Source organism: Dicentrarchus labrax, unplaced genomic scaffold (assembly GCF_905237075.1).
Source record: "Dicentrarchus labrax unplaced genomic scaffold, dlabrax2021, whole genome shotgun sequence".
Lineage (NCBI taxonomy): Eukaryota > Metazoa > Chordata > Actinopteri > Moronidae > Dicentrarchus > Dicentrarchus labrax.
This window is the reverse complement of record NW_026136709.1, coordinates 13476560-13503825: the sequence shown is the minus strand read 5'-3', so window position 1 is coordinate 13503825 and position 27266 is coordinate 13476560. Positions and strand designations below refer to the sequence as shown.

The window sequence follows — 27266 nt, the reverse complement described above, 5'->3', positions numbered from 1 at the left end:
CACTGAAGATTAGATGACGTTTGGCATCACTTACGCATGTATGTGGTGCTGTGGGATGACTTAATCAGGTGCTATTACCAGTGTCACTTTATGTGTGGAGAAAGATATGTTAATAAAATTGTTTCTTTTGCACATTCTCCCGTGTATCACATGAAGAGGACGTGCAGATACTGTGAGGGCATCGCCTGGTTCAGATGCAGCTGAATGGATGGTTCACTGATTCAGTCCAGAATCAAATTGGATAGAGATTTTATTTCTATTTGTTTAACCAGAAAGTCTCAAGAGATATATTATATCTTTCACAGGGGAGACCTGGTCAAAATAGTAACTTAGAGGCGAGTAGATGGAGTTACATAGAAAAATTCTCATGAGTCTTTCCCATTATTTTCAGTAAGATGCAACTATTAATACATCTAAATTACACTGATCCAAAATTCTAATTAAAATGCCTAAATGAATTATTACCATAGTCCAGAACAGATAAAAAGTGTTTTCTTGCTGCAAATGGAAAGTATTTCTTAAGAGACCATGGTATTTTACTTTCACAGGATTTCAGAGGGAAATATTTACATTTTTGTATTTTAAAGGTTTAGTTACTCCCGTAGCTACTTTGCAGAGTTCGATTATTAATACAAAATATAATCAACAAATAAATTATGATTAGTTTTTATAGATTAAGCTACCTGGTAGGGTATAAAATCACCCCAACCTTTGCAGCTGCACCATAAAAACTGTGCTTGCACATGAATACATCAGTAATTATAATAATATTAATAGAATATTGCTATGAAATGGGCCATTCTGCGTTATGAGTACTTTTACTTTTAGAGCTCTAAATATATGTAGATGTTTCTAATTTTGTATAAATTACTTTTATTTGTAGTATGTTTATTGCTACTTTTACTTAAAAGGTCTGAGTACTGCCCCTGTTTATTACACTCTGCATTAGCTACAGTGTGAACTCAGGTGGGACTCAGTCAGTTGCACAATGTCAGATTAAAAACCCTCATGCAAGTCCAGACTGTCAATTTTCCAGGAACTTGAGGGGGAAAAGAAAAGAATCAGCTCGGTAAAGAGGATTGAGTTCCTTCGGCTGAAACTAACAAATAAAAAAAATAGAAAAAGGAGGTGGGTGTTCACATGAAAGCAGCTATACGTTATAGAAAGAACTATTTCTAAATCTTATCCTTTAAGCACATTTAAGAGCTGTGGAGACGCAGACACTGAGAGTGCGAATGACTTTGCTCCATGGTCACAGCTCATAGAGAACTTTATCTGGCCTGTGATGTGTATTCTTCCATAAAAGAAACCCCGTGGAAAAGTAATCCTGTTTGGATGAATTCACCCCCGGATCAAAAGTCAGCAGAAAACCCTTCAACACTTGTGGAGACAGTGGGTGACACAGGCAGCGAGACCAGTGGCTAACTAGTGGACTATGTTTAAATTGGGGGATTTTAGACTATATACATTCACGTCACAGAAGACCTTATAGCCTTCTCTAAATCAGGACAGGGACTTTGGGCCACTAATTACGCATTTCCTCCTCACATCTCCAAACACAGCATCACTTGTGACCTTATCTCTGTGCCTGTCAGAGCGCTAGCATTCACATGGCAAGTGTGGCGATGAATGTAATTACTGGAGCCCAAAATAATAACACCATCGTCTTTGAGCAACCAGCAGCCAGTCAATTGTAATAGGACCCCCACAACCCCCCCAATCCCTCACCACCCCCTCTTCCTCCTCCCTCTCCATCTCCTCCAAATCAGTGGAGACAAGGACAAAAATAGAGTTATTAGAGTTCCTGATCTATGGGAGAAACACATACAGAATACATTATAGAGAAGGAAGAATATTAATACTTCAGTGAATTTAATCTCTCATGAAAACACTTACAGTAATCCTATTATGAAGTTTATCGCGACTCCGTAACTTTAAAATGATGTGCAGCCGTTATAAGAGTCACGGCGCAGAAACTCACAGAAATTAAAACAGCAAAGACCTTGTTTCTCAATTGTTTAATATACTCGGGTAGAAAAACCTCCAAAGTATCTCTATATTTTGTGATTCTGTTTAAAAAGTGTTTTTTTATTTTATTTAGTAATTTTATTCTATTTTTGCTTTTCATGTCTCAATGTGAGTCCTGTCACTCATCTCATTTTTGTACATTCAACTGATTCAATTGTACAAGAGTCTGAAAATCAGTCAGAGTGGCCTTTAAATTTCTACACAGGGCAGTAAAGACGTTTTATCTCCACCTTCGTAAGTTTGCAAACAATTTAAATTATTTAAAAAAAGAGGACAACACCATACACACCAACTAATGAATCCTAACAAGTATACATATGTATGGGGAGTTTTACATTTTGTGTGTGTGTGTAAATTCAAAAGGAATGTAGCTAAATGTATAAATACTGAATCTGATATTGAAAAGTAATTAAAATTAATTAATTAAATTTTAATTTAACAAACAAATTTGAAAATACTACAAATAATATCAATACATTGTGACATTCGGTACATTCTTTGTTGGCCTTTTATTGCCTTTAATTGATAGTGACAGCTGTAGAGTGACAGGAAAGGGGGAGAGAGAGGGGATGACATGCAGCAAAGGGCCACAAGTCGGAGTCGAACCCCCGTGGTCACTGCAGCGAGGACTCAGCCTTGGTACATGAGGCACTAGCTCTTTAAATCGTAAAAAAATAAAATGTAAAAAGTCCCTCTCCACTCAAAAGTATATTTTTGCTGATTGTTACTTTGATACGATTTTTGACAGTGTCTCTGAGCTCACATTAAATCTGAGTTTAAAGGTCCAGTGTGAAACATGTCGGAGGATCTACTGGCAGACACTGAATATAATATTCATAGGTATGTTTCCATTAGTGTAAAATCACTTGAATATAGGAACCGTTGTGTTTTCGTTACCTTAGAATGAGTCGTTTTTATCTACAGACGCCGCAGGTCGCCTTCCATAGAGGCCACCATGTTGAACCGCCATGTTTCTACAGTATCCCAGAATGGACAGACCAAACACTGGCTGTAGATGATAGATAGATGGTAGATGCCCTTTTGCATTTTTATTGAGTTCTGCGGCCACCGTAGTTACTCCTATACACTTCACAGGTCGTTCTCATAGGGGTAGATGTAATTTTAAGAAATATATATATATATAAGATTATTGAAACAGATGGCCCTTTTTTCCTTTTTATACACAGATATTCCTTATGTTGTAGTTTTTATTGTGTGTGCATTCACAGATACAATGTCTGTGTTGTTGTACACGGGAATTAAGAACTAATCAAAAATCTACAAACAGTACAAAAATTAAACGGAACAATGTCGCCATCTTGTGGCAGTGCAAATAGACTGAGAATAAACCTTTTTTAGTGAAGTAGGGGACATCTTGTGTCTGTTAATTAAAATTCTGAATGCATTGATGGAGAAGGGGTAGATTTCTTTTTCCTTTTTATATTTAGATTTCTTTTAATCTATCTTGTTTTTCAAATTTTGTGCATTTATGTAATTTATTTTATATTAATTTATAGTTATTTATTTGATTATTTCCCATATGACAGTTATATCCAGATACAATATCTGTGTTGTTGTTAAAATTGAATTAAAAACTAAAACAGTAGAAAATGAAGTGGAACAATGTCGCCATCGTGTGGCTCCAGGTGGAACTGCTCCACGTTTACTGTGACCCGGAAGCAGACGAGTGTGTTTTTCTCCCTCTTTGGCACGTGGGGAGCAGGCGTTTAACAGCACTGACCAACATGGCCGCGTGCAGTGTGGAGGAGCTGCTGGCTAAAGCGGAGCAAGAGGAGGCAGAAAAACTGAAAAGCATCTCGGTCCACAAAGAGCTGGACCTGGAGTTTGACGTCGGAAACCTGCTGGCTTGCGACAAAAACCGCATCGAGGTGCGGGACTTCAGGGAGCAGAAGAAAGAGGACTTCCTGCGGTCTTTAGCTCGTGACAACACGCAGCTGCTCATCAACGAGATCTGGAAACAACCCACGGAGAGGGTCGAGGAGGCGATAGTGGTCAAACTACCAGAGTCCGCGACCCCGCTGCCCAGAGAGAAACCACCTCCGAAACCGAAACCACCGACGAAATGGGAAGAGTTCGCCAAGCTGAAGGGCATTCAGAAAAAGAAGAAGACCAACTTGGTGTGGGATGAAACCGCGAAGGAGTGGAAGAGGCGCTGGGGCTACAAGAGGGCCAAGGATGACACCAAGGAGTGGCTCATAGAGGTCCCGGAGACCGCAGACCCGAATGAGGACCAGTTCGCCAAACGCGTAAAAGCCAAGAAGGAGCGGGTGGCCAAAAACGAGTTCAACAGGCTGAAGAACATCGCCAGGGCGCAGAAGATCAAAGTGCCAGGTGTGGGTCTGACCCCGGTGGCGCAGCAGTCCAAAGACGACCTGTCCAAAGCTGTGAGCGTGGCCAAGACCTCCACAGCGTCCGCGGGCCGGTTCCAGGACCGCCTGCCCAAAGAGAAACCACCGAAGAACACGGGCAAGAGGAGGAAGTTCGAGCCCCTCATCGGCAACTTCGGCACCGAGAAGCAGAAGCAGCTGGAGCTTCTCAAACTCATGGACAGCAAGAAGCCCAGGTTGGACATCACCAAGGCCGTCAACAAACAGATGAGGGAGGAGGACCGAGAGGAGGCCGCGGCTAAATACAAGAAGGGAGCGGGGAAGAAAGGACGCAAGGGCAACATGTCAGGAAAGGGCAAAGGGAAGGGTGGGAAGGGTGGGAAAGGTAAAGGAGGCAGTAAAGCTGGAGGTAATAAAGCTGGAGGAGGGAAGAAGAGGGGCAAACCTGGGAAGCATTGAGGACTCTAAACCCCGTCCTGCTACATCTGTGTGTGCCTTGGCATCAAAATATTGGACTGGACTTAAATGATGCAACAATGAAATGACTGGTTCACCTGTGAATGATGGGTGTCATATATGTGTGTGTGTGTGTGTGGAGGGGGTTAATGTGGCTCTTCACTGTCCCAGAGTTCATGGAAGATAACAGATTTAATATGTGTAATATTAATGGAAAATACTTAAAACTGCAGCTCAAATTAAAAACAATATCAGGTTGATTGTGTTTTATTTTTTCCTGTTTTTTTAAGTGAATGCGGACGTCTGTTCACACATTGTAAGAAGAAGAAGCACAGGAGTAATTAATAGTTTAGTAACAACAAATATGGAGTTTATTCATTGAATCTTAATCATTGCAAGCAGAACATGGAAGATTATACACATGGTGACAAGAAAAAAGTGTAATATACAAAAAATATGTATTTGAAATGCTGCAGAAAAAGATTTCCCTGTGTTTTAACCACATGTAGGTTTACTGTAATAATCAAAAATACAGTTAAATATAAAATAATCTGACATGAAAGAGTAGAGGAAAAAGCTTTGGTGTTTGGTAAAGTAATCGCTGATTATGTTGCAATGTAATATTATATACTGGAATTGATTTTAACTTATAGTCGGAAAATCATGGGTGTTAATTAATAACATTAACGATGACTTCCAGGTGCTTTTCATACTGTTGACATGTCAAAATGTGTTCAGTAAAAAGGTTAAAAATGTGTTGATCTGTATGCAAAGTGAACTATTCTGAGGACTGAGTGTGTGATTCAACATTTGGTGTTTAAAATCTAAGAACTGAGCTGGTCTGTTTGCATATTGTTATAGAAATTGAGTTAAAGTACATTACAGTCTGAGAAATGAAGGTACATTTATGCCAGAAATCACATTAAAGTCCAATATTACCGTAAAATAGTCCCAATGATTTGCAGCATTGCCCACAATAATCTAATACACAGAGATATATTCTATATTTTCATCATCTTTATCACCAAGTGAGTCACCACCATGAAAGATCTTCACTTGTATTAAATCAGGTTGCTTAAATTAAACTGCTGCAGCAACCAGTTGACACAAGCTCAGTCCAGAGAAAGAATCTCAGCAACAGATTAAATGACGGTCTTCACTCCATTAACAACGCAATCTAATGTTTCCAAATGATCACATGCATCTCTGCTAATGTCTAACGTTAACATGTGAATTTCATTTTTTTTATATCTGCTCTTTTCTTACCCGTAACACTTCTTCTCCTCTGTAGAAGTGAACATCAGACCTGTTTTCTAAGCGGCTTAGCTGGGTTTTTTTGTGTGTGTGGTTTTGGTTATGTAAAGGCTTTGCTTTGGCCTTGGTGTCTAGACTGGAGGTATCACACTGAATTAGTAGCAGTGAGAAGAGTTACAGATAACAGAAAAAGTTCAAAATGTGCACCTTCTTGGTACATTTGGACATAAAAGTGCATGAAAAGCTGTTAATAATACTATTTTTCTATCATTGTTAGATATTCCTTTATTTGTCCCACAAGGGGGGAATTCCAATGTTACAGCAGCAAAGTGGATAGAGAAAAAACAGTAAGAGTATTGAGTGTATTGGTCTCCACAGGGCTGTAATATCACGTGTTACCTGAGCCGTTGGGGATGCAGCCCAATCAAGTGTTTTGCAGGATGACTGAGGCCAAAGATAATGAGGTTAATTAGTTGTCTCGTCCATTTACAGGTGTTTCCTCCTTCAGACAAACACATTTCCCCTTGTTCAGCTCACTAAACTAATCTATATCCCTCCTCAGCATTATTTCCTGTTGCTGTTGATTGCAGTGAATTAGGAGAATAAAAAGCATCTATTTTCTATGCAGATTTGTTACAGGAAATAAAGTTAATAAAATAAGTTTGAAGTTCTTTGTATGTCATTTTTTGTAATGTGTGGAGGTTCGCAGCAAACTTCCATCGCTCAGATGCGATTGTCTGGCTGAGTGATCTCTTGTGTTATTGATGGATGCTTTTTAATCGCTGACACAAGCTCACAGCTAAGCTCCAGAGCGGGAGGTGTGTGTGTGTGGGTGGGTGCGGGGGTTCAATCACCATCTGTTGAGTAGTACACCACCCTGTCCCAAGCCTATTCATCTTTGTCTGTGCTCACCCAGGCCACTGGAAAATGGGACATAGTCAATAACCCTAAATCAATCAAGCGCTCTTGATGAGGAAAAATGATGAATTCTCATCCACAGTCAGGCGAGCAGTGGCAGCAGCCTCGAAACTTCTCTCACATATGACCAGATGGTCAAAGAACAATAGGCACTGGCATGAGGATGAGGTGGTCAAGCATGATCTCTGACATGAAGGTTGCTTTTAATTCCACTGCTGAGCTAAAGGAATATCGAGAATAGACGCATCTGGTGAATTTTAATATGGGAAAAGACCTGTTTAGACTAATAATCATACACCTTTCTGCTATAAACTAAGAAATACATTTCCCCCTTGTGTCTTGTGCTGTACATCCTTGTGTGTGTTGCACCATCGGAGGGACGTGTTGTTGCTTGTGTCCAGCTCCAGTCGGTGCTGCAGTGGATTAGTCAGCTGCATTTATTTAAAGGTAGTGCGGAGAGGAGTGCAGGAGCTTCGGTTCTGTGTGTGCAACATCTTCAAGATGCAGCGCATCTACATGCACAGCAATGAACACTTTGAAGTCTTCACCACTGTCCTTGCTCCACAAGGTGAGTGCAATCATGTCTGCAGTGAAGTGTGGCGTGTCATGCCATTATTTACATTGTTGGTGAGAGCAACATGGCATAGCAATGTCAAATGATTAATAAATAATGGGGTAGATCTTTTGTTTTCTCTCCCTGTGGACTGTTCATTTACTGAAGGACGTGGTTGTAGACATACTTACGTACATACATATGTGAAGAAATTCTTGTGCACGTTTGCAGCTATGACAAATCATAAAACTAACCTTTATTTTTTTGCTGATTCATTTCCACTCTCATTGGTTAACAGGGAGGTATCGATACAGAGCCGAGGCTGAAAAGGCAAGTTAAATATTTATTTATGTAAATAAGAATCTCATATGAGTGTATCAATGGTTGCAAGGTGTTAATTTAACATCATGTAGGTCTTAAACAGCAGAAATATTAAAATAATGTTTTCTAAGCCTTACATATACTGGAGATTGATTGATATGAGTTTGACATTGATGTTACATAAAGTCAGTCTATTTCCTGTGGCTCCATTATGTGTTTAAGTTATCTAATTCCTCTGACCAACATGGACCATATTTATAGGAGGAACAGATGATGAAGAGTAGACCCAGATTTAGGGTTTCTATTCTAATATCTGAGTCTCTGAGACACATAATAGGCTGCAGAGTACACATACACAGCGACCACAGCTTTTAACAGTACAACAAAAAGGGAGGCAACAAACTGCACTTTACTTAAATTCTGTGTAACATTTGAAAGTGCATCTTGCAGTTGTGAAATGAAAACACTGGCTGTAACTCTCCCTCTGTCCATCAGATGGTAGTGGTGCACAGCTACAGCCCCAACTGGCCAGATGAGCTTGAGCTGTCTCCTGGTGACGTCATCCTGGTGCTGTCCAAACATGAGGAGGAGAGGTGGTTTGGGCGGCTGCAGGACGGCCAGCGGGGCTACTTCCCCGCCTCCTGTGTGATGGAGCTGAGCCAGGTTGGTTGGCTGCCTGAATGAGCTCAGCAATGCAGCATTACAGGACTGTGTTGCTGCTGCTGCTTAATGTCAGAAGGCAGATCATTTCTTGTCTTTTCTGCTCTGCTCTTCCACGGCAGTGTAAGTTTTAAAGACTATGAAAACATAGTTTCTCAATCAGCTTCTTACAGTGAGCAATGGGATCTTAATAAATATATTTTTAAAGGTTTGGTTTACTCACTCAAGAGTACTACTGTGTAGGGGCTTTTTTAAAAGTCTGACAAAATAACCTTGAAGATGTCACAGGGGTGTCATCAGCTTAAAAGCCTGCATTACAAACTGGAGTTGTGTGAAAGACATTATTGAGATGCATTATGGGACATGTAGTATCCAGTGTTTTTAGAGGTTGACCACTGCTAGAGACTAAAAGTCAGTCATGCCTCGTCCTCTGCTATTTTATTTGGACAATTCTTTTAAAATCTGGCTCTTGTGAGTCCCAACATTATGGAAGTGTAATACTAAAGTTGAGTACAGCTGAGTATAAGTTTAAAATTAGAAAGAAAACCTTAAGTTTGAAAAGGCTTAAACAAGACAAAAACTATTACATCATTACATAATTTTGGTCATCATTGTTGTTTGCTGCAAAAATAAACTTGATTTTTGTTAGTGTTTTTTAAAATAGCAAGAAAAGATTACATAATGGTTGAGACATCCATCATTCAATCCAATGATTAAACAGTACAAATAAGCTTAAAGGACCAGTGTAAAGGTATTTGTGGCAACTTGCAGTGAAGTTGCAACTCACACGCTTCACCCTCCCTTTCCAAGTGCAAAAGAGAAACTATTGTGACTGTGAAACATGCAAAAAATGTGAATGTATCTAGAGTCCTAGTGTACTGTACCTACAACATATCAGCCTCCACAGAAGGTGACCCGTCTGTAGATTTTTTTAAAAAAGGCTCATTATAAGGTAATAAAGACGCATTTTTTTTTAATTTTCAGGTGATAATACACAATTGAAACATACATATGAATATTATATTCCATTTCTGCCAATAGATCCTCCTAAATTTTTACACTGGACCTTTAAGTACTGCCACTGTCTGTGCAAAGAAATAACATTAATGGATTTTGAGCTGTCTGCTGTGATTTAACCTGAAATAAAATAGCCGGATATGCAAGAGGAAGTGTATATCAGGACATCTGTGGGACATTTTTAACTCAAACACACTCAATGGTTCCTATTCACAGGGGAATCTCCCTCCAAAAGCCCTACGAAGGACTTTATATCTGAGAAGCCCAGCCTGGGACAACGATTCAGGCATACGCAACAGACATGGAAAGTAGGTGTAAAACTCGTACACCAGCCGTAACAACAAAAACACATGTCCCCCACAACAAGTGCATGCATACACATCATGCACACACCCTGCACCCAGCAGCTGTTCCAACACCGAACCCCCACACATCCCCCATCCCCAAATCCCATCCCTCTGCTCTCCGCCCAGCGCCCCTGAACAGGTGGCCCCTCTCGTCCCTCATTAGTTGACAAAGCACACTGATTACTAACCCCCCTAAACACACACACACGCAGGCGTGCACACACACACACTAGTCAATCCCCCTCTCACTGCGCTGTATCTCATTAAGGGCAAAGAGGAGCAGGAGGGAAAGGAAAGACTTTGTAGTTTTTCATCTAAAAAGGAAATTAAAATGTTTGACAGCATAATTTAAATCTTACAGGAATATTTATGATAGATTGTCAAAAATAAAATAACTTTTTTATCAAGACAGTTGATTTAGTGTTGCAGTGAAAGTTGTTTGATAGGTTACTGTATCTTTCTTGCAGTTTATTTGACAGTAGGGACATTTATTTTTGACAGCCTGCCACTGAACTTTGCTCACACACTCACATAAACACACACATCACACAGAGCCCTCTGTACAGCTCCGTGCCTGTCTTGTCTGCTAGCGGTGGAATTTGGGTCATGAGGAATAAACAGGGCCTTTGTGTTTGTTATTTCCTCTTTGTCCCCCAGTGGACACATTCTGCAGGCGCTCAGGAGGGGGAGCAGAGGAGGTGGAGTAGGAGGAGGTGGGGGAGTGGGGCTGGATGGGGGCCAAGGCGAGAATGAGGGCCCCTTCCTGGTGCAGAGGCCCCAGATCCCTGTGCCTCAGCCCGTGGCCTCCCAACCTCAGGCACACAGATCCCCAGGCCTGCTCCACAGGATCTTGTCCAAGTGCCGGAAAAAGAGTGAATGCCAGGGAGCTACCAACGGGGCCTTCGAGGGCGACTAAGAGGCCCTCCTTTTTCTCCTGGGTGGCTGAGCCGAGTTCACATTGGTGGGGCTGTGTTTGGGGGGGGGGTTATGTGGGTGAAACCTCTGAAACATGAAAAGACTGGTTTTGAATATCTTGATTTTGGCAGGTATTCATCGTCATATCTGTACTTGATTGAATGACTGAGTGTATAATCCTAAATCAGTGATGTCACAGGAGGTGTTTTGCCCATTTTATCTATGCCTGATGTGACCTCACTGATGGGGGGGGGTTTCAATGTATGCAGAGCCAAGCAGCTGCTGATGTTTTTCAGCATGGCAAGATCAAATGCCAGGCTCATAAGCTTTAGAAAAAATATATAATATATAATTATTAACAATCACTGCAATCATATGTGTAACAAAGTAACATAGGAGTTAGTGGCAATCAATGGAGCAATAACTGATGTTTCACCGGAAAAATGTAGCCTTTTTCTACGACTTTGAAGCTGTTACTTGAGACAAATTTAATTTCCATTGTCTGTGTGTATTTTGTTCCATCATTCATTTTCCTTAACTTCATCTGCCCTCATGAATCTGTTAATATGTATAGATTGTGTTGCTTGATATGCAATTATTATTATGATTATAAAAGCAGTAAACCCTTACAGGCATAACATGTTTTTATTTCAGTGGAAACATGCCTCAGTATGTTACCTCATACTTCAGCTCCTGTTCATTTTCTTTGAACACACTGGGCCTCCCTTCTCTTTAACAGTGCTGCGGGCAAAAGAAAACTCTCTCAAGCGAAAGGAAGTGTGATTGAGGCCTGCTGAAAGCCTCGCCAAAGGACCAGGGATTGTGCCGGTTGCCCCGGCAACGCTAAAGCAGCTCTCAGATGTCGCATGTAGTCTTCTTCCTCTTTGGTGCCTCCCAGCATGTCCCCGTAGTGGAGTCTCTATAGGGTGAGCTGTAGATTACCTCCTTCCAGAGGACACAAAAAACCAAACCTAATCCTAACCTTGGCCTTGACCTCCGTAGAGGGAAACACACTCCTCCTCCTCCCCCCACCGTTTGATATTCACTGGTGTATAATCCTTTGTAATAAAGGCTGTAGGAGGCAGTCACTCTGGGGCCAGTGTTTGGGCGGCATGTCTTGCACAGGGAAGGGTGTAAATGTTACAAAGAGAGACAGCATTGCTGGTCCTCTGAGCAAACTCTGATTCATTAGGAGAATATCTGAGTGGGCCCTTCGTAATGTAATATCTGAATGTCTCTTAAAGAGATATCCTGCACAATATGGAAGGAGAATAAGTAATTTATCTTAAAAGTTCCAGATTCCCTTTTCACCTTGGAATATTAGTGGTGGATCAGTATTCACTTATAGGTGGTAGGTGAGAATTCAGATTCAGATAAGGTCACATAATGTGCAGATACAGTTTACTTTCATTCTTACATGAAAGTAAATGATCCACTGTAGGTGTTGCTTCAAAACATGGCAAATCTCCAGTCAAATGGGAGCCTGACTTACATCACAAGGCGCTGACACACACAAGTGGAAACAGTGACCTATATAGGGTGGAAAGGCCAGGGTCCAATTTTAACACACACACATGCGCACACACACACACACACACACACACACACACACACACACACACACACACACACACACACACACACACACACACACACACACACACACACACACACGCCACATCATTTCAGGGCTGTGGACTCTCCCGCCCAAAAGTGCCCTATCCTTGCTGTGTTGTTGTGCTGGGTGTTTTCGGGGGGGATGGGGGGGAAGAGAGGGGGAGGAGGGGTAACAGGGGGCCTGCCAGATGACTGCTCTGTCAGCCCAATAATGGGTTGCCATCTGCTGTCTAGCATACACAAAGGCAAACAGTGTGTGTGTGAGAGTTTGTGCGCTTGCTTTTGGGTGTGTGCTCAGAGGAAGAGGGCAGGGTAGATTTGGCCGGGCGCCTTCAGGCTCTGTTTCATGTCCTCAGTGTACAAGGTAGACACAAAAATGAACACACCTTACTGATGGCTAACTCCGTGACCAGACATACGGAGGGTACTGGACCTGCACTGGATAATAAAAAGCGGGTGGTGTACACTTTGGCATGTTAAGTTTTACTGTATATTCAAATAAAAAGATAGAAATGATATCTAATTTTTAATAAATCTCCCAATAACAGCTTTGCACATCTAATCAATCTAGTCTGTATAAAAGCCGGTGTGTGTCTACATGTCAATAAGTCACTATAATCTATGAGTTGCTTCCCTTAAATACATGCATGAAACATAAGGTGGAGGGGCTGCTGCCAATAACCAATTAAGAGGAAAAAGGTCCCTGACACCTTTAAACTCTTAGAGCAGGTCAAGCAAGAACAAAAGACCCTCTTGTACAAGAACGAGAGCGAAGGGAGGACAGATTGATTAAGTGGACATGGCGTGCATGCAGTGCCCGTGTGTTTATGTGCACATTGTTTATATGCATGTGCACTGCTGCTCCTTCAGCATAAGGCAAGTCATCACGTTCTTTGCCTCCCTCCATTTGGGGGGCAATTGAGTGAATGGGCCTGTAAAACCAACAGCCCCGAGGACAAAGGAGCCCGGGGGCATTAAGTCATGGGTGAGTGGGCCCCTTTAGGGCCAGCAGCTGACCCCGTGGAGAGCCCTCTTGTTCTGGTGGAGGGGGCTCGTGTCCCTGCTGGACCCCAGGCCAAGTTGACAGCATCCCAACATATACATACACACATGACAGGGGGTTCAGCTCAAACCACTCTATCAGTTGTCAACCCGTCAACCCCAACAATTCACCTGCATTGCTGTCAGCTCCACCTGGGGAAAAGTGGCAAAGTGTGGTAACAAGGTGGTGGGGGGGGGGACTTCGGTTTCCATTTTCCATAAGAAAATGTCTTGAGGAATCAGTTTTTGGCAAGAGCTCAAGAGGTTGCTATGCCTGCTGTGAGCATGTCAGAAAAACTAAAGGATCATCAGAAATCTTTATTATGTGGGAAAAACCATGTAACCTATACTAATTTGGACAGGGGCACTTGGCAGAGAGAGAAAAACTCAGTGGAAAAATGTAGACACAAAATGTAAAATGCCACAGATGTCATGCAACATATGCATTTATTTTTCCAAATTAAGTACACGGTTACGAAGACAGTTGGCAGGATTTCTATGGTACCTTGGTTATGATTTCAACTGAAAATGCTACAAAATATAGAGTGAGTGTTACATCTGTGATTCACCTCATCGGTTAAAGCAAAGTCCAGCATCTTGTGTATTGCTCATGCATAACTACAGTAGTATATAAGAGCTGCTACTATCCTGTATATGTACTTAATTCCCTCAAAACCTATGATGTTACATAGCCAAATGTTAACGTACAAACATATTAACTTGGACTTGACAAATGGAATGTACAAACACAAGTCAAACCAACAAACAGAACATATATCACAATTATATACAGATTAGACACATCTCAGCCACCAGATTCAAATACAAAGGTTGTATATGGATGTTAGTCTACTTTCTGTTTTAAAGTTGTGTACTGTATACTCCTGATCTTTCCACTTGATCTCCCTGACAAGATTCCCTTCTTATTCTCACTCAAATGCTTAATGCAGGATAATCCAGATTATAACTGATACTGGATCCACTAATGCCGATAATACAAAAAACACCATTTATAGCCGTAGTGTTACCTCACCAGATTATAGTAATTTTTGTTCCAGGATGGTTAAAAATGTCATGAATCTGCCAGGTAAATATGGAAGCACAGTGTAGTACATTTCTTCAAAAAAAAAATCACAGCTAAATTTGTGCATATTTACATTACATTTAAGCATTTTGTTGTAATGCAGTGTCAAATCACGAGTGAGCGGGTAGGGGTTCAGCAGGATAAAAGGTTATTGAGACGCTGGCTGCTGCAGGGATCAAATTTGGATCTTGTTATAATAATAATAATAATAATAATAATAAAAATAATAATGACGGCCTGTTTTTGCCCAGAGACATCTGCATAAAAAGAGTTGAATGTAAGGCTTTAATGTAGTGTATTTAAACACACACTTCTGCAGCAGAACAGGAGAAAAATGTTGAAATCAAGCAGCAAGATCTTAATGTCAGCATTCATTACAAAACGGGGAGACAACCGTCTAACACACACACACACACACACACGCACACACACACACACAAAAAGAAACAAAAATAAAATTAAGGACAAGAGCTACATCATCAGAATGAATAAACATTTAAAATTAAATGAGTAAAAAGTGCAATTTGTTTATGATTAGAGGTCGTAGATGGAGTCCTGCTACCTAATAGCAAAGAACGCATTTGAATCAATGGAGAAAAAAAATAAACTCCTATCTATATGTTACAAGATCACAGATACAACTACACAATGATTATTTGCTAGATCTTGCCTGATCGGGAAAAGAGAGATTAAAATATTAAATTAGTGGCAGTGCGTGTTCTTCTAACTTGGAGTAATGAAACTGAATGGTAGCCCTATCCTGATTTTGAAAGAGAAAAGACAATAAAATTCTTCAATAATTTCTCTTAAATGTTTTTTTTTTTTTTTTAGAAAATAAATAAATTAGTAGACATTAAATAAATAAAACCTACAGCCTTCACATAAAAAGTAAATCCTTCTTGACCAAATGCTTGTTGTAGAACACTGATGATATGAAAACTGGTCAATCGTGACACACGGAAACTGACTGACCGAAGCAATGGTGACCATTCACTCTCTATTACAGAGAGAACTGCTGTAGAGCAAGTGAGGGTTTTTAGGCTGTTTTGTCAGCAAAGTTAAACTTCTTAAGAACTCATGGTGTCCGATTTATATTAATATCTAAGCTTTAGAGCTGTCAGATAATAAATAAAACAAACAGAAAATAAACATTAAAAGGTACCCTTCCATTTTTGAGGTTCTTACACATGTACATTGCAATGAAATACATTCAACCGATGTCTCGACAGACACTATGGCCTTGGAAAGGAAATGCTGTTGTTAATAAAAATATACCATCACAAGTGCTATCCAGTTTGCCCTTAAAAACACTGCTCCTTTCTCAGCAGCAAAATCAACTCAGTAGTGCAATACTGACAGCTTCTTATTTCCATCCTCAAAAACTTCACATCGCCGTGGATAGGCATTCAGCATCGTAACACTGCTGTCACTAAAAACCACGTAACTGTGTTTGTGTTACTCTAATCTTCAAAAGCAGTTGTTAACATTACATTCTGTACTGTGTGTGTCTTGTTAAAAACCCATGGTGTGTGATTTTAGAAATACATGAGTGCCAATAAAAAATTATATATTTTGCATGTACGTGGTTTTTATCTGATAACAGCAACGGGGCAGTTTAGCGAAACAAGCTGGAGGAGATACACAATGAGTAGCGTTACATTATAAAATGTCTTTCTTGTCATTTGAACAATATATTAACAATATAAAACTCAGAAGCAGCCACTGCTAGTAATAAACACTATTTCTAAAGCCTACTGTATGTGCAGGTTGTTTCAACATTACTGACTAGTGCAGAAAAAAATCTAGCCTTTTCATATCTGTACAAAACTGTTTAGGTTGTGTGTATTCCAACGAAAATACAGCCAAACCTATGAACGAGAAACTACTTGGGCAGTGACCTAGAAACGTGTTGAAAACAATACCAGCAGCCGTGCCTTTTTGTGGACGTCCTTGGCAGTGCATTTCTGCTTCAAAACAAAAAATAAAATCATTTGTCTTCACTGGATTGTCTCTTACAGGATTCAGTGGAGGTTTCAGTTGTTGGACGGGGCGTAGTAGTGTTGCCTGCGCAGTGAGGGGACGGCTTTAAAGCACAAGGGCCCTTGAGGTAGAGCCAGAAGACGGGTAAGGGTTCAGGTACTGACGAGCCTGTTCCGTCATGATCAGCTGGTCCTCTGTCTTCCCATAAACCACTGCTTCCCACTCACTCACCTGCAGAGAAGGCAACCAACGATTACCAATGTTTGCCACGGTAGCTTACCCTTCATTATGCAAAACAGCATCAGGAAAAAATATACATACAATACAATTACGTATATCTTAATATTTAACGGTTCCCTGTGGAGTTTTTAATCTCTAGTAATGCTATGGAGCACTTCACTGATCTACAGGTGGCTGTAATATGCAAAAAAAGTACCGCAATGCAACACTTCAAGCAAGTAAACATAGATGTAAACAATGCATACTTTCGGCTTTTCAAATGTTTTATGAGGAAGAAATGCTTTAGAGACTTTACGTACCTGTACATTGGCATGTTTTGGTGCTTTGTGGGAGGCAAGAAGCTTCTTCATCCGGGGGCTGGTGAAGCGATGAGGATGTACTGGGACTAATGAGGGCTCCTCTTGGCCAGAAGTCAAAGAACGGATACACTCCTGCTCGGAGATCGGGGTGATCAGTGAGGAGTTTGTCAGTAGACTTTCATCCGGCATCTGTGATAGGAGGTTCAATAAATTTAAAATATAATACAGGATGATGCTGAACTTAATCCATAAAAAAGCAGAATTTTAAAGTGACTCACTTGTGCGTTGTTGAGCTGCTCTTGGAAGAGTTGGACATTTAGGCAGTCTTTCCCCCAGGGGTCCAGCACAAGAGATTTACGCACCTTTCTAGCTGGGCCATCAATCTGAAATCAACGGACCAAATACAAATAACTGTAAATACTTCCATCTAGGGTAGAGCTATACAAATGTGTGCCACCACTGAGCTCAGTAGTATATTTCAGTAATGGAAGAAAGTGTGCATGCTACACATACATTATGTTTCCATGCTCTGTAGTCTTGCTCGAGGTCTGCTCTGTTAAAGATGTCCGCTCCAGTCTCCTGCTTCAGAACTTCTCGAATGTCTTCTTCTAGAAACGCCAATGGCTGGGGCTGAAAAACACGAACACACACATAAATATAACCACAACAGCCATATACTGCACAAAGTAATAAAGGTGTATCATAAATATAGGTCATTAAAAGTGTGAAATGCCCACAGCCACATTTGACCTCTTACCTCCATCTTCAGTGGCCCATGCATTTTCTCCTGGGCAGCCAAGGCATTTTTGAAGGGGGTCGGTGTCCTTGGCGTTGGAATCATAACAGTTTTACGGAATTTGGGAGTCCGTGAACTAGAAAGTTGACAGAGAATATTAGTACTATCCTCCTAACAATCTGATTAAATTCAGGTTAAATCCTGATCCTTGTGGAAAATTCAAAGCATAGAAAGCTTGTGGCTTTTATATGGCCAGCTTGTGTGGAACGTATACTGCTTTTATATATTCATTTACCCATCATTCTCTTTCTGGTGCTTAGGTGTGGTTTCTTTTTGGAGAGGTGTGTTAAGAAGACACCTTTGGCCACACACAGGAGTTGAGGTGAGGGCGGGGTTATCCAGATTCAGATGCTCCGCCCCTGATATGTTGCAGAACTGGGGAAACAGACAAGGCATATTAGCCAGCTACATGACCAAATGATTACATCAACTCTACGGGAAAGTAGTCAGGTGAGGTAGGGAATATGGTGGGTTAGGAAAGAAAAAGTTCATTTACTCGTGACGGAGTGAATGGCAGTGACTTTGTGGGCGTCTTCTTTGGAGAATTTGAGATATTTTCCAGGAAGGAGGAGCAGGTTCTGTCACACAAAGGAGACGGTTCCCCCCTCTCTCTTCTCCTCCTCCTCCCAATGGATGTCTGGGAGGGTTTGGATGAGTTGATAGGAGTCAGGGATTTGCCACTGCCCAGACCAAATTGAGCACAGCTCTTATCACGACCAGAGATGGCAGGCGGAGTGTTGACTGTGTAGCCCATTGAACTGTCAATTGGCCTCTCTTGCAGGTGAGTGGCGTAGCCTGCCTGGTTGTGCCTGGGAGGTGTCGCTTCCTCTGACAAGTCAAAACTGGCCATGTCACTCCATGCAACAGGGTCCTGAAGAGCAAAGCACATCTACAATAGATCTTTAATACATTCATTAACTTTTGGATAACCAATTCATACTGAGATATATTGGTTTTCTGTTGTGCTCCTACTGTTACTCACTGAGTCAATGAGCTCCATGGTCTCTGCAAACTCCGGTATGGTCTGCAGGGTGGAGAGCACAGTGCTAGCCTCCACAGCCAGGAACTTGCTGGGGGAGACAGGAAGCTGAGGCGGAGGTCCCTGGGGGATCTCAGAACCCTTCCAGGGCCTTCTTTCGGCCTGCTCCTCTAGGCTGCTGCTACTTGTGGTCAATGTGTCATCTGACACACTTTCGGACCAGGCTGAGTACTGCTCCAGACTCTGAGGGGGCAGGATGAGAGAACACTGGTGTTAGATATCTGGCTCCAGCAGCAGATCTGATTTAATGGTGTGAGACTGGTAGATGTCAAGTAAAATATTCTAAATTTGTATCCATTTGAAATGACTAGGAAAGTGTGATACTACAACATATCAGGCCAATCTTCACCATTCAATCATTCAATATGAAGTCACTGGCTGTGAAGAATGACATATTTCATGAATGAAGTGGATTAAATGTGAAAACAGTGAAGGGGAGGGACAGAACAGGAACAGGAGAGACAGCGGGTGCTTGGTTCGAACTGCTGGCTGAGCGTGGGTATAGGACGGAAGGGGATGAAGGAGCGGGTTCATGTTTGGAACGATGGTAATGGGGGGGAAGGAGGAGTAGGGTGGCTACCAAGCACAGCTTCAGGCCAGTCTGAATGAGTAGCGAGATGGGGAAGATAGTTACTATAGCAATACTACAGCAAATCAGGCTACAGACACACATACATGTGCGCCATTCTCGTTTTCACATGTATACACTGCAAAAAGTCATTGAGTCTCAAGTCTTAAAATCTTCTTTTCCTTAAAGCAAGGAAAAGCCCACTGAGGAGATGGAATTTAGGAATTTTCAAGTATGAGGTATAGAAAAATTTAAATAGGAAATAGGTTCAAGAAAATTCATAATATTCTCTTTATCTCACTTTGATTTGATTGTAAGACTCAATGTTGAGTTAAATAATACATTTCATATTGAAACTGACCATTGTTAAACTTTTTACAGTGTATGTAAGCTACAAACACACGCAGGCTATGCTGACTAAGTATGCAAACACACATTCGGAGTGTGTTCTTACACATGGACCTCTGCACTGCGCTTGTCGTTGGACTTCATTCTCTGCTGACATAAGCAGCAGCTCAAGCTCCTTAATTCTTTGCTCTCTGTCAGGATCATCCAGGCAGGATGGCTGAAATAAACAAACGTCAGGGAGGAGAGGTCGAGAGGACAGGAGGAAAGGAAGAAGTTAAGAAAAACCAGACAAAAAAATAAAACAGATTCACACATAAAATATTTATGGGAGCATTTGAGATTTACCCCCTTTTAGCTATTATTTAATGTTAGTTGAAAATAACAGGACATTCAAGTGTTTGATTTGAAGTCCAGAGTTAGCAATCACAAAGATAACTACAGAAAGCCCAGAAAATAAAGAATGTGACAAGTCTTTCCCATTAGCATGCAAAGAAATACACAAAGACTCACCGACATGAAGCCTGAATTATCAGGAAGACTATCCATCAAGTGTCCACTGTGAGGATCATAAGAATATCCCCCTATCTAAAATACAGAGAATCATTTTTTTTTTAAATCAATAAGCACAACAAATCAGAAAATGAATCAAAACACCATACTGTGTCAAGTCTAGAAGGGAAGTGAACCTGGTTGGGTCCCGGTATAGGTAGAGGACTGCGGTCACAGTGCTGCAGCTCTGTTGGAGTTGGAGGACAAGGCCTGTGGTGGCGTCTCTTCACTCCAGAGTGAGAAGAATTGAAACTCTTGGACCCATCTTGCAGGTACCCCTCATGCTCCACCTTCCTCCTCATGGTGGAGTTCCAGTGGTTCTTGATGGAGTTGTCCGTCCTGTTGGGGAGAAGATAAATAACATTTCAGATAATTACCAGTTTCGTGACCCAAACTGTAAGCAGAAATATACAATGTGCGCACAAGATTTTTTACCGTCCAGGAAGAAGCTTAGAGATCTCTGCCCAGCGGTTGCCAAGACGTTTGTGGGCATCATAGATGATTCGGTCCTCTTCCTGAGTCCATGAAGACTTCTTCACCTCTGGATTAAGGTGGTTGTGCCACCGTTCACGGCACTGCTTTCCAATTCTGCCCTGGAGGTGCTTAGCGATCACCGACCAACGCTTGGGGCCATACTTGTGTACCAGGTCAATAACCTGCACAGACATCAACAAAGATATTTAGATCATAAATCTATACACTGCTGCATATTCTGGTAGTGTTGTGTATGAAGTAGGGCACAAATTGGATTCATTCAAACTACAAGCTTGTATGAAGAGATAAATCACATCTTTCTTTTCTCATGTATAGTCAACAGAAGGGCCAGTGTTTAGAAAGCTTTGACTGGAGCAGCAGCAGCAGCAGCAGCACAGCTTGTTTGGCTGTTTCTGTCAAGGCTGAAAAATGTTGTGATGTCATTATTGGCAGCCCAGGCTATTATTGATAGGCCGGTGTTTCTGTTATGATGCCAAGATGTTGGAGGAATGAGGCACCATTCTTGACATTCTTGAAGAATCGTGATCCATTTAAGGATTACATTGTACAACTTAGAGCTGGGGAAGATATTAAGAGCTTCAGTCTGTACAAAGAAGGGCCTGGCTCTAAACTTGTGACTTGGAAAGTCTGTGTTTTATTAGGGATGACGTAGTGGAGCATTTACTTTGCTAAAAAGGAAAAAAGAAAAGAAAAGAAAAAAGCAGCCAAGGAAAAGAAAGTTTTAGCGGGAAGTAAGCATGCGCATGTGCACAGCCTCGTTATTCTGATGGTAAGATACATTACATATTGTGGCATTTGTGTTTGTATTGTGTTCCTCTCCACACAGCTTCCTTCTGTCTCCCCTATCATATACCTATTTTATTATTCCTCTTTCTACCAAGAACAGGAATCTCCCAGCTCCTATTACCTTTTGATCCTCCTCTTTTGTCCAGGGTCCTTTCACCAGCTCTGGGTTGAGCACCTTCTGCCAGCGGTGCTGACACTGGCCATCTGTCCTCCCCTGTGACAGAGCCACACAAGACACGACAGCTCATTACACCACACTACTAACTGAGTTACACCTACTCCTGACAGCTGTAAATACATCTTTCTCTCCAGTCACTACACGCATTACTTTACCACCACTGTTCCTACATCCTATTGAGGAACTATGTTAATTACAAGATTACTAAATGGTTTGGATCGCTATTAAATGTTAAAATGGAAAGACATGGACCAGATGACTGTATTAAGATACTACTCTTAATACTCTTATTACACAATGCAGACACATTACATGACATACTTACTGGGAAAAAGTTAGCTATTAGTTTCCAGGAGTCAGTTCCATGTTGCTCTACAAGTTTTTTCAGTTTTTCATCCTAAGAAGGGAGGAGAAAAAGACACAGAGTAAGAACACCTTACATCCTGAGGAACTTCCATCATTTACATTGACACACTTTCCACTTTAACTGCATTACTGAATGAAAAAATAGCAGTGATTATTAATAAGGTTACCATAAGATGTGTGGAGCACACACTTAAACTCGTTCTTATTTGCAAGAAGATAAAATACAAATCTCATGCAGTACAAAGTCTTCATTTCACTCACACAACCCACAAAACCAGACTAGACCTCACTTGTGCCTCTGATAAACGTACCTCATCTCGGGACCACTTTACTTTGCACAGGGTCTTTTTGTCTTTGCTCTTCTCTTTACTCTCTGGGTCTGTGGAGTGTAGCTCTTCATCCTCATCATTGCTAAAAAGCACAGGGCAAATATGGAAAGGGAGGAAAAGAAAAGTAGATTTTTTGTTAATAGTACCAAAAATGTTCTTTATAAAGTTATTGATTGTAAACTGGAATAATACCTCAGTACCTTAGGTACTGATACTGTATCACTATTAGACATAAATATATTTGCAAATGCGAACATGCAAAGTTCTCTACTTGATCTACTGCTACTATATGTACTTTACTGCCATTGCTCAAGCTCTTGTGGTAAAGGCGCAAGAAGCTTAACTATTACACACACTCAGCTTTAAGTATATTTTTCAAATTGATGTGTCAAGTTAACAAACAAGACAAGTAAATAAAAATAAATACAAAAACATGGATGGCACTTACAAGAGGCTTTCAGTTATTGTCTCAAGTATAAAAGTGATTCAAAAACTAAAATATAAATGCAGCTATGGTGAACAATAAGGGAATATGCAATCAAACAATCAGATAATTACATAATATATAATAATGGATTGTATAGAAACGGGTTCTCTCAGACTGGTGGGTATCAGAACATTAACTTCAGATATTTAGAGGACCACCAGTTATAGACAAACTTTGTCAGAATAAAAATTAAACAACTTGTAATTATACATGACTGCATACAAGAACAAAATTCCTCTCTACTGACACAGGAAGTTGGCAGGTAGCACTGCACTTCTGTGTTCCCATAAAACATGCTGCTGGGCAACGCTTTCTTTGTGGTAGTGGAGAAGAGTTTAATAAATGGAGGAGAAATTAAGTTATCCACTCCTAAGAGCCGTTCCTACACAACAGACCTTTCTCGTGCACACACTTAACCTTACACACAAGGGGAAAGCAGTGCTTTCTCTCGGGCTTGTATTGGACTGTGCATGAAAGGTCTTCTTCAGTGTGGAAACTTGAACATGGCAATTGAATTTTGGTGGGGCCTGATTCCCTCACCAGAGCAAAGAGAAGTGGGGAAGTGAGTGAGTCTGGACCTATTGCTGAACAGGAAGGAGGGGAGTGAGGGGGCTGGAGGAAAGAGGTGATCCCACATCAACAGGCTCTTTCACCTCCAGAGGTGTGTGAGTGTGTGTGTGTGTGTGTGTGTGTGTGTGATTGAGATGGAGGAGGTGGTGCGCTGGGGTGTGGTCAGGGGAATGGCAAAGCTCTAACGGTCCAGTTTTTCAAAAAGTTTCAAAAAACAGGCAGACTTATATAACCTCTTGGCATTTTGTTTAGCACATTATTTACTCACTTAATAACTTTAGACATTTATTGTCATATTTTGCAGCATTAATAATAATTCATGAGTCATAAACAGTTAATAGGACATTGTAAAATGCAGGATTTGCCTTCCTCAGGGTCAAGACCTGATCTCTCTCCAGATGCAAACATAAGGAGGGACATGTGGTGGGAATGAGACACAGCTATTTCAATAGACAATTGAAGCTTAATGCAGGCATCATTAAAACTGCAACTAACACATATTTTCATTGTTGATGTATCTGTTTTTGCCAATAAAATGCTTACTGTAGTCTATAAAATGCCATAAAATAGTGAAAATGCACAATTTTCCACTGACCAATGTTAAACCTTACATCAAATTTACATCAAATAGCTTGTTTTGTCCACCCAAAACCCAAATATTCCTTTTACATTGAGATAGAACTGGGAATAGCTGAAAATCCCCATATCTGAGAAGATGGAACCGGAAAATGTTTGGCAAGTTTTCTTGATTAATAACTGTATTACTTCATTGGTTATTTAAATCGTTGGCAGTTACTATTATTTTGATCAACTAATCAATTAATTCACTTTTAATTTCAGATGCCATTGTGTGTTTTTAATATGAATAATCATGACACTTGACTGCAGGTGTCCTTGTTGTTGTGCACCTGGCAGTTGCATAATATTAATAATTAATGATGCTACCTTGGTTACTATGATTTAACAGGTTAATATAACTTATTAAACCTAATCATAAATCTACACATTTGTTTGTTTTCTATGTACTTTTACTTACACTAGATTTTTTGAAAAACAAAGAAAGGCTTTAGGAACTCTTAGGCACTTTCCCCCCCTCTTGGCAATAACACAGTGTAGACCAGGTGATAAAGATTTGAATGTAAAAACATAGAAAACATTTGATCTGATGTAGTTCTTTGACCTTTTGTGTTGTTTTTATTATTATTATTTAACACAATCTGAAGGGTTTTATTTATCGTAATTAATTTGACTGACTTGTTGTGTTTAAATAAAATGTTTCCAGGGATGCTCCTGTTGCATAACCGCTGTTTGACAATGTGCATGGCAAAAATATTATGCATTGTTCCAACAAATATTTAGAAAACAACAGTGCAACCCATGTTTAATATACATGTTTCGGGATTAACAAGCAATAATCTTAATTTAAAGTGTCATGCACGTTTTGCACAATGATATACATGTTTTTAAGGCTCCATATGTTATTAACCATTCAAATAAAACGCATCTATTTGTCTCGTAGGTGGCCCTTGTTACAGTATGACTGTGGCAGGTGCACAAGCAGTGTACGTTATCAAAGATGAAACCCACACTGTATTATCGGGACACTGAAACCAAAACTATCTTTATTTATGTATTTAGTTTTTTTTACCAGAGATGCATAGAAGCACTGGTGATTGTGGCAGTCTATGGATAATTAACAGCACCGTATTATTATTGCTGGCACTCACCTGCGTGGTTTCACGTTGTCCATGACAGTCGGTAGGATGATTGAACCTTTTCAAAGACGAACCTGTGTTTGGCAGCTTTATAAAAATCCCACATTAATTGAAGTTTATCCATAGAAATCGCTGTCAGTCATCGCTGGTTTCCCCCCCTTTTGAGACGCGGGGCAGCATCTAGCCAGCACTATCCGGCTAGCCAGTGAGCTAACTTAATGTACAGTCCATAACATTACGCTCTCTGTGTAAACACCTCGTTCACCGTCGATAACATCTTTAAAAGAAAACCCGTCACTGTGTCGTCTTCTGTTGCTCGTTCCCTAAAAAGGTAATATGGTAGTAGAAACCCCAGATAGTAGGTGGGAGAGGCTAACACGTTACTTTTGCTCCTCTCTGTCCCGGCTGTTTCTATCTCATGTCTCTGTACTTCTACTTGGCGTTGTGATTTTTGTCCATCCCGCCGATTCTCGCGCCCAGCCCTCTGCGCAGGCGGCCTCGTCCCTGATTGGTCAGAAATGGGGGCTGTGAAAAGAGGAGCCGATACTCGAAACTGATTGGACGAGAGATGAGGAGAGGCTCGTCTGTGATTGGTTAGAAGTCTGAGGGGGTTTAGTTTGATTGGTTGATATTTTTGAGGAGGCGGGCGTTAAGTTAGATGACTGTACTGTCAGCTTTTACAGCAGAAAGGATCTTTTCATCAAGGCGGTGGTGGCTCAAAGTGGGCAGCGGGGACTTTTGGAGGCCCTTGAGAGGGTTTCAGGGGGTTCCCAAGCCCCTCAGTTTGACTGGAGACAAGCGAAATGAATCCAACCTCTAACGTTGTCCCCTAATCTAAATTATTTTGTGTTAATATATAACACTTATTTATAGAAACACATGGACTATCGCTTATTTTTACCAGATGGTGCGCATCTATATTAGAGTGCATTGTTATGTAGTTGCTTAAAAACGCCAATGCCTTTGAATTGGCATTACCTCAGTGTGGGGCCTCAACGGAAATAAATTATTATGATGATTCACATAATAATCGCATCATATTTGAGCGGATCGGGGGCTTAAAGCTTGACATTCATACAGAATATTTACAGCATTCAAACTCGCATAGATAACACAATATTTCCTTCCGCTTTGACATATCCACAGTGCATTCTGCAGCTGCTTTTAAATTGTGTTTTGCTGACACCTTGTGGACAAAACTTTTGCATGTGTTTATCGGTTTCATTCATATAAAGCCAAAAAGACAACATTGGCCACTGAATATGTGTTTTGTTGTTGCATCTGATCCTAACTTTATTTATAGATTGCACTAATTCCTTCTAATTTATCACAACATCTCTGGCTGTTGTTCGTCTGCGCACTATCAGCTCCAAGCAGGTAGGTCGACTCGGGACATAACGTTTTTTATGGGACAAGTGGTGCAATGCGTCTGTATGGATTTTAACAAGGGATAAAACTAGACCATAGACTACATGAACTTCAAACCATTTGTTAATGAAAATAAGTATCTCATAATTCTTATCTCATACGTGTCACTTGTAATTCATTCATTATTAATTTATATTGTATAATTACTGTATCATAGTTGTAATAATTATAATATTATATTTAGCATTGCTAGTTCTTAATCTATTCATTTATTTATTCTGGCGGTAAAATTTGCATGTTTAGATAATAGGCATGTCCTGCCTTTCTGCCTGTAGGTGACACTGTTTAACTGTTTGTTTTCTCAATGTTGTCATTCCTGAGTGTAAAGTAGTTGTGTTAAGCAAACCACAACAACGCCGGAAATTAAATATTACGTTTCTCAAGCTAAAAGCACAAGTAGAAAGAAAAGTAGATTTTAACACACAAGGAATTTGCCTTTGCATAATGGTCAAAATAAACAAAGTAAGAGAAAATAAATCATGTATTGTAAAATTCATGCAGCATAAATATAAAATAGACATTTAAATATGTAAT

At 40.6% G+C, this 27266-nt stretch overlaps 3 protein-coding genes across 5 annotated transcripts; 2 read left to right on the top strand and 1 right to left on the bottom strand.

The window, feature by feature from the left end:
• Positions 1 to 3723: 3723 nt before the first annotated feature.
• Positions 3724 to 6757, top strand: rrs1 (ribosome biogenesis regulator 1 homolog). The gene has a single exon (XM_051411003.1). The coding sequence runs from the start codon at positions 3774 to 3776 to the stop codon at positions 4833 to 4835; it is 1062 nt and encodes a 353-aa protein (XP_051266963.1). The 5' UTR covers positions 3724 to 3773; the 3' UTR covers positions 4836 to 6757.
• Positions 6758 to 7365: 608 nt separating this feature from the next.
• LOC127369426 (vexin-like) lies at positions 7366 to 11446 on the top strand. Its single transcript, XM_051410797.1, has 5 exons — positions 7366 to 7572; positions 7856 to 7887; positions 8374 to 8541; positions 9772 to 9863; positions 10560 to 11446. The coding sequence occupies exons 1-5, from the start codon at positions 7506 to 7508 to the stop codon at positions 10816 to 10818; spliced, it is 618 nt and encodes a 205-aa protein (XP_051266757.1). The 5' UTR covers positions 7366 to 7505; the 3' UTR covers positions 10819 to 11446.
• A 2443-nt stretch (positions 11447 to 13889) lies between these two features.
• Positions 13890 to 25732, bottom strand: mybl1 (v-myb avian myeloblastosis viral oncogene homolog-like 1). Of its 3 annotated transcripts, none has more exons than XM_051411180.1 (16): positions 25317 to 25732; positions 22515 to 22614; positions 22163 to 22234; positions 21781 to 21873; positions 20814 to 21034; positions 20516 to 20717; positions 20340 to 20414; positions 19936 to 20046; positions 18857 to 19096; positions 18371 to 18763; positions 18110 to 18249; positions 17836 to 17950; positions 17592 to 17708; positions 17357 to 17461; positions 17079 to 17267; positions 13890 to 16770 (listed from the first exon to the last, which is right to left on the bottom strand). In XM_051411180.1, exons 1-16 carry the CDS (start codon positions 25337 to 25339, stop codon positions 16645 to 16647), a joined length of 2322 nt encoding a protein of 773 aa, XP_051267140.1. In that variant the 5' UTR covers positions 25340 to 25732; the 3' UTR covers positions 13890 to 16644. The 3 variants fall into 3 exon arrangements, with proteins under 3 accessions (XP_051267140.1, XP_051267141.1, XP_051267142.1); XM_051411181.1 differs by having other exon boundaries at positions 18371 to 18745; XM_051411182.1 differs by lacking the exon at positions 19936 to 20046.
• Between the last annotated feature and the right edge of the window lie 1534 nt (positions 25733 to 27266).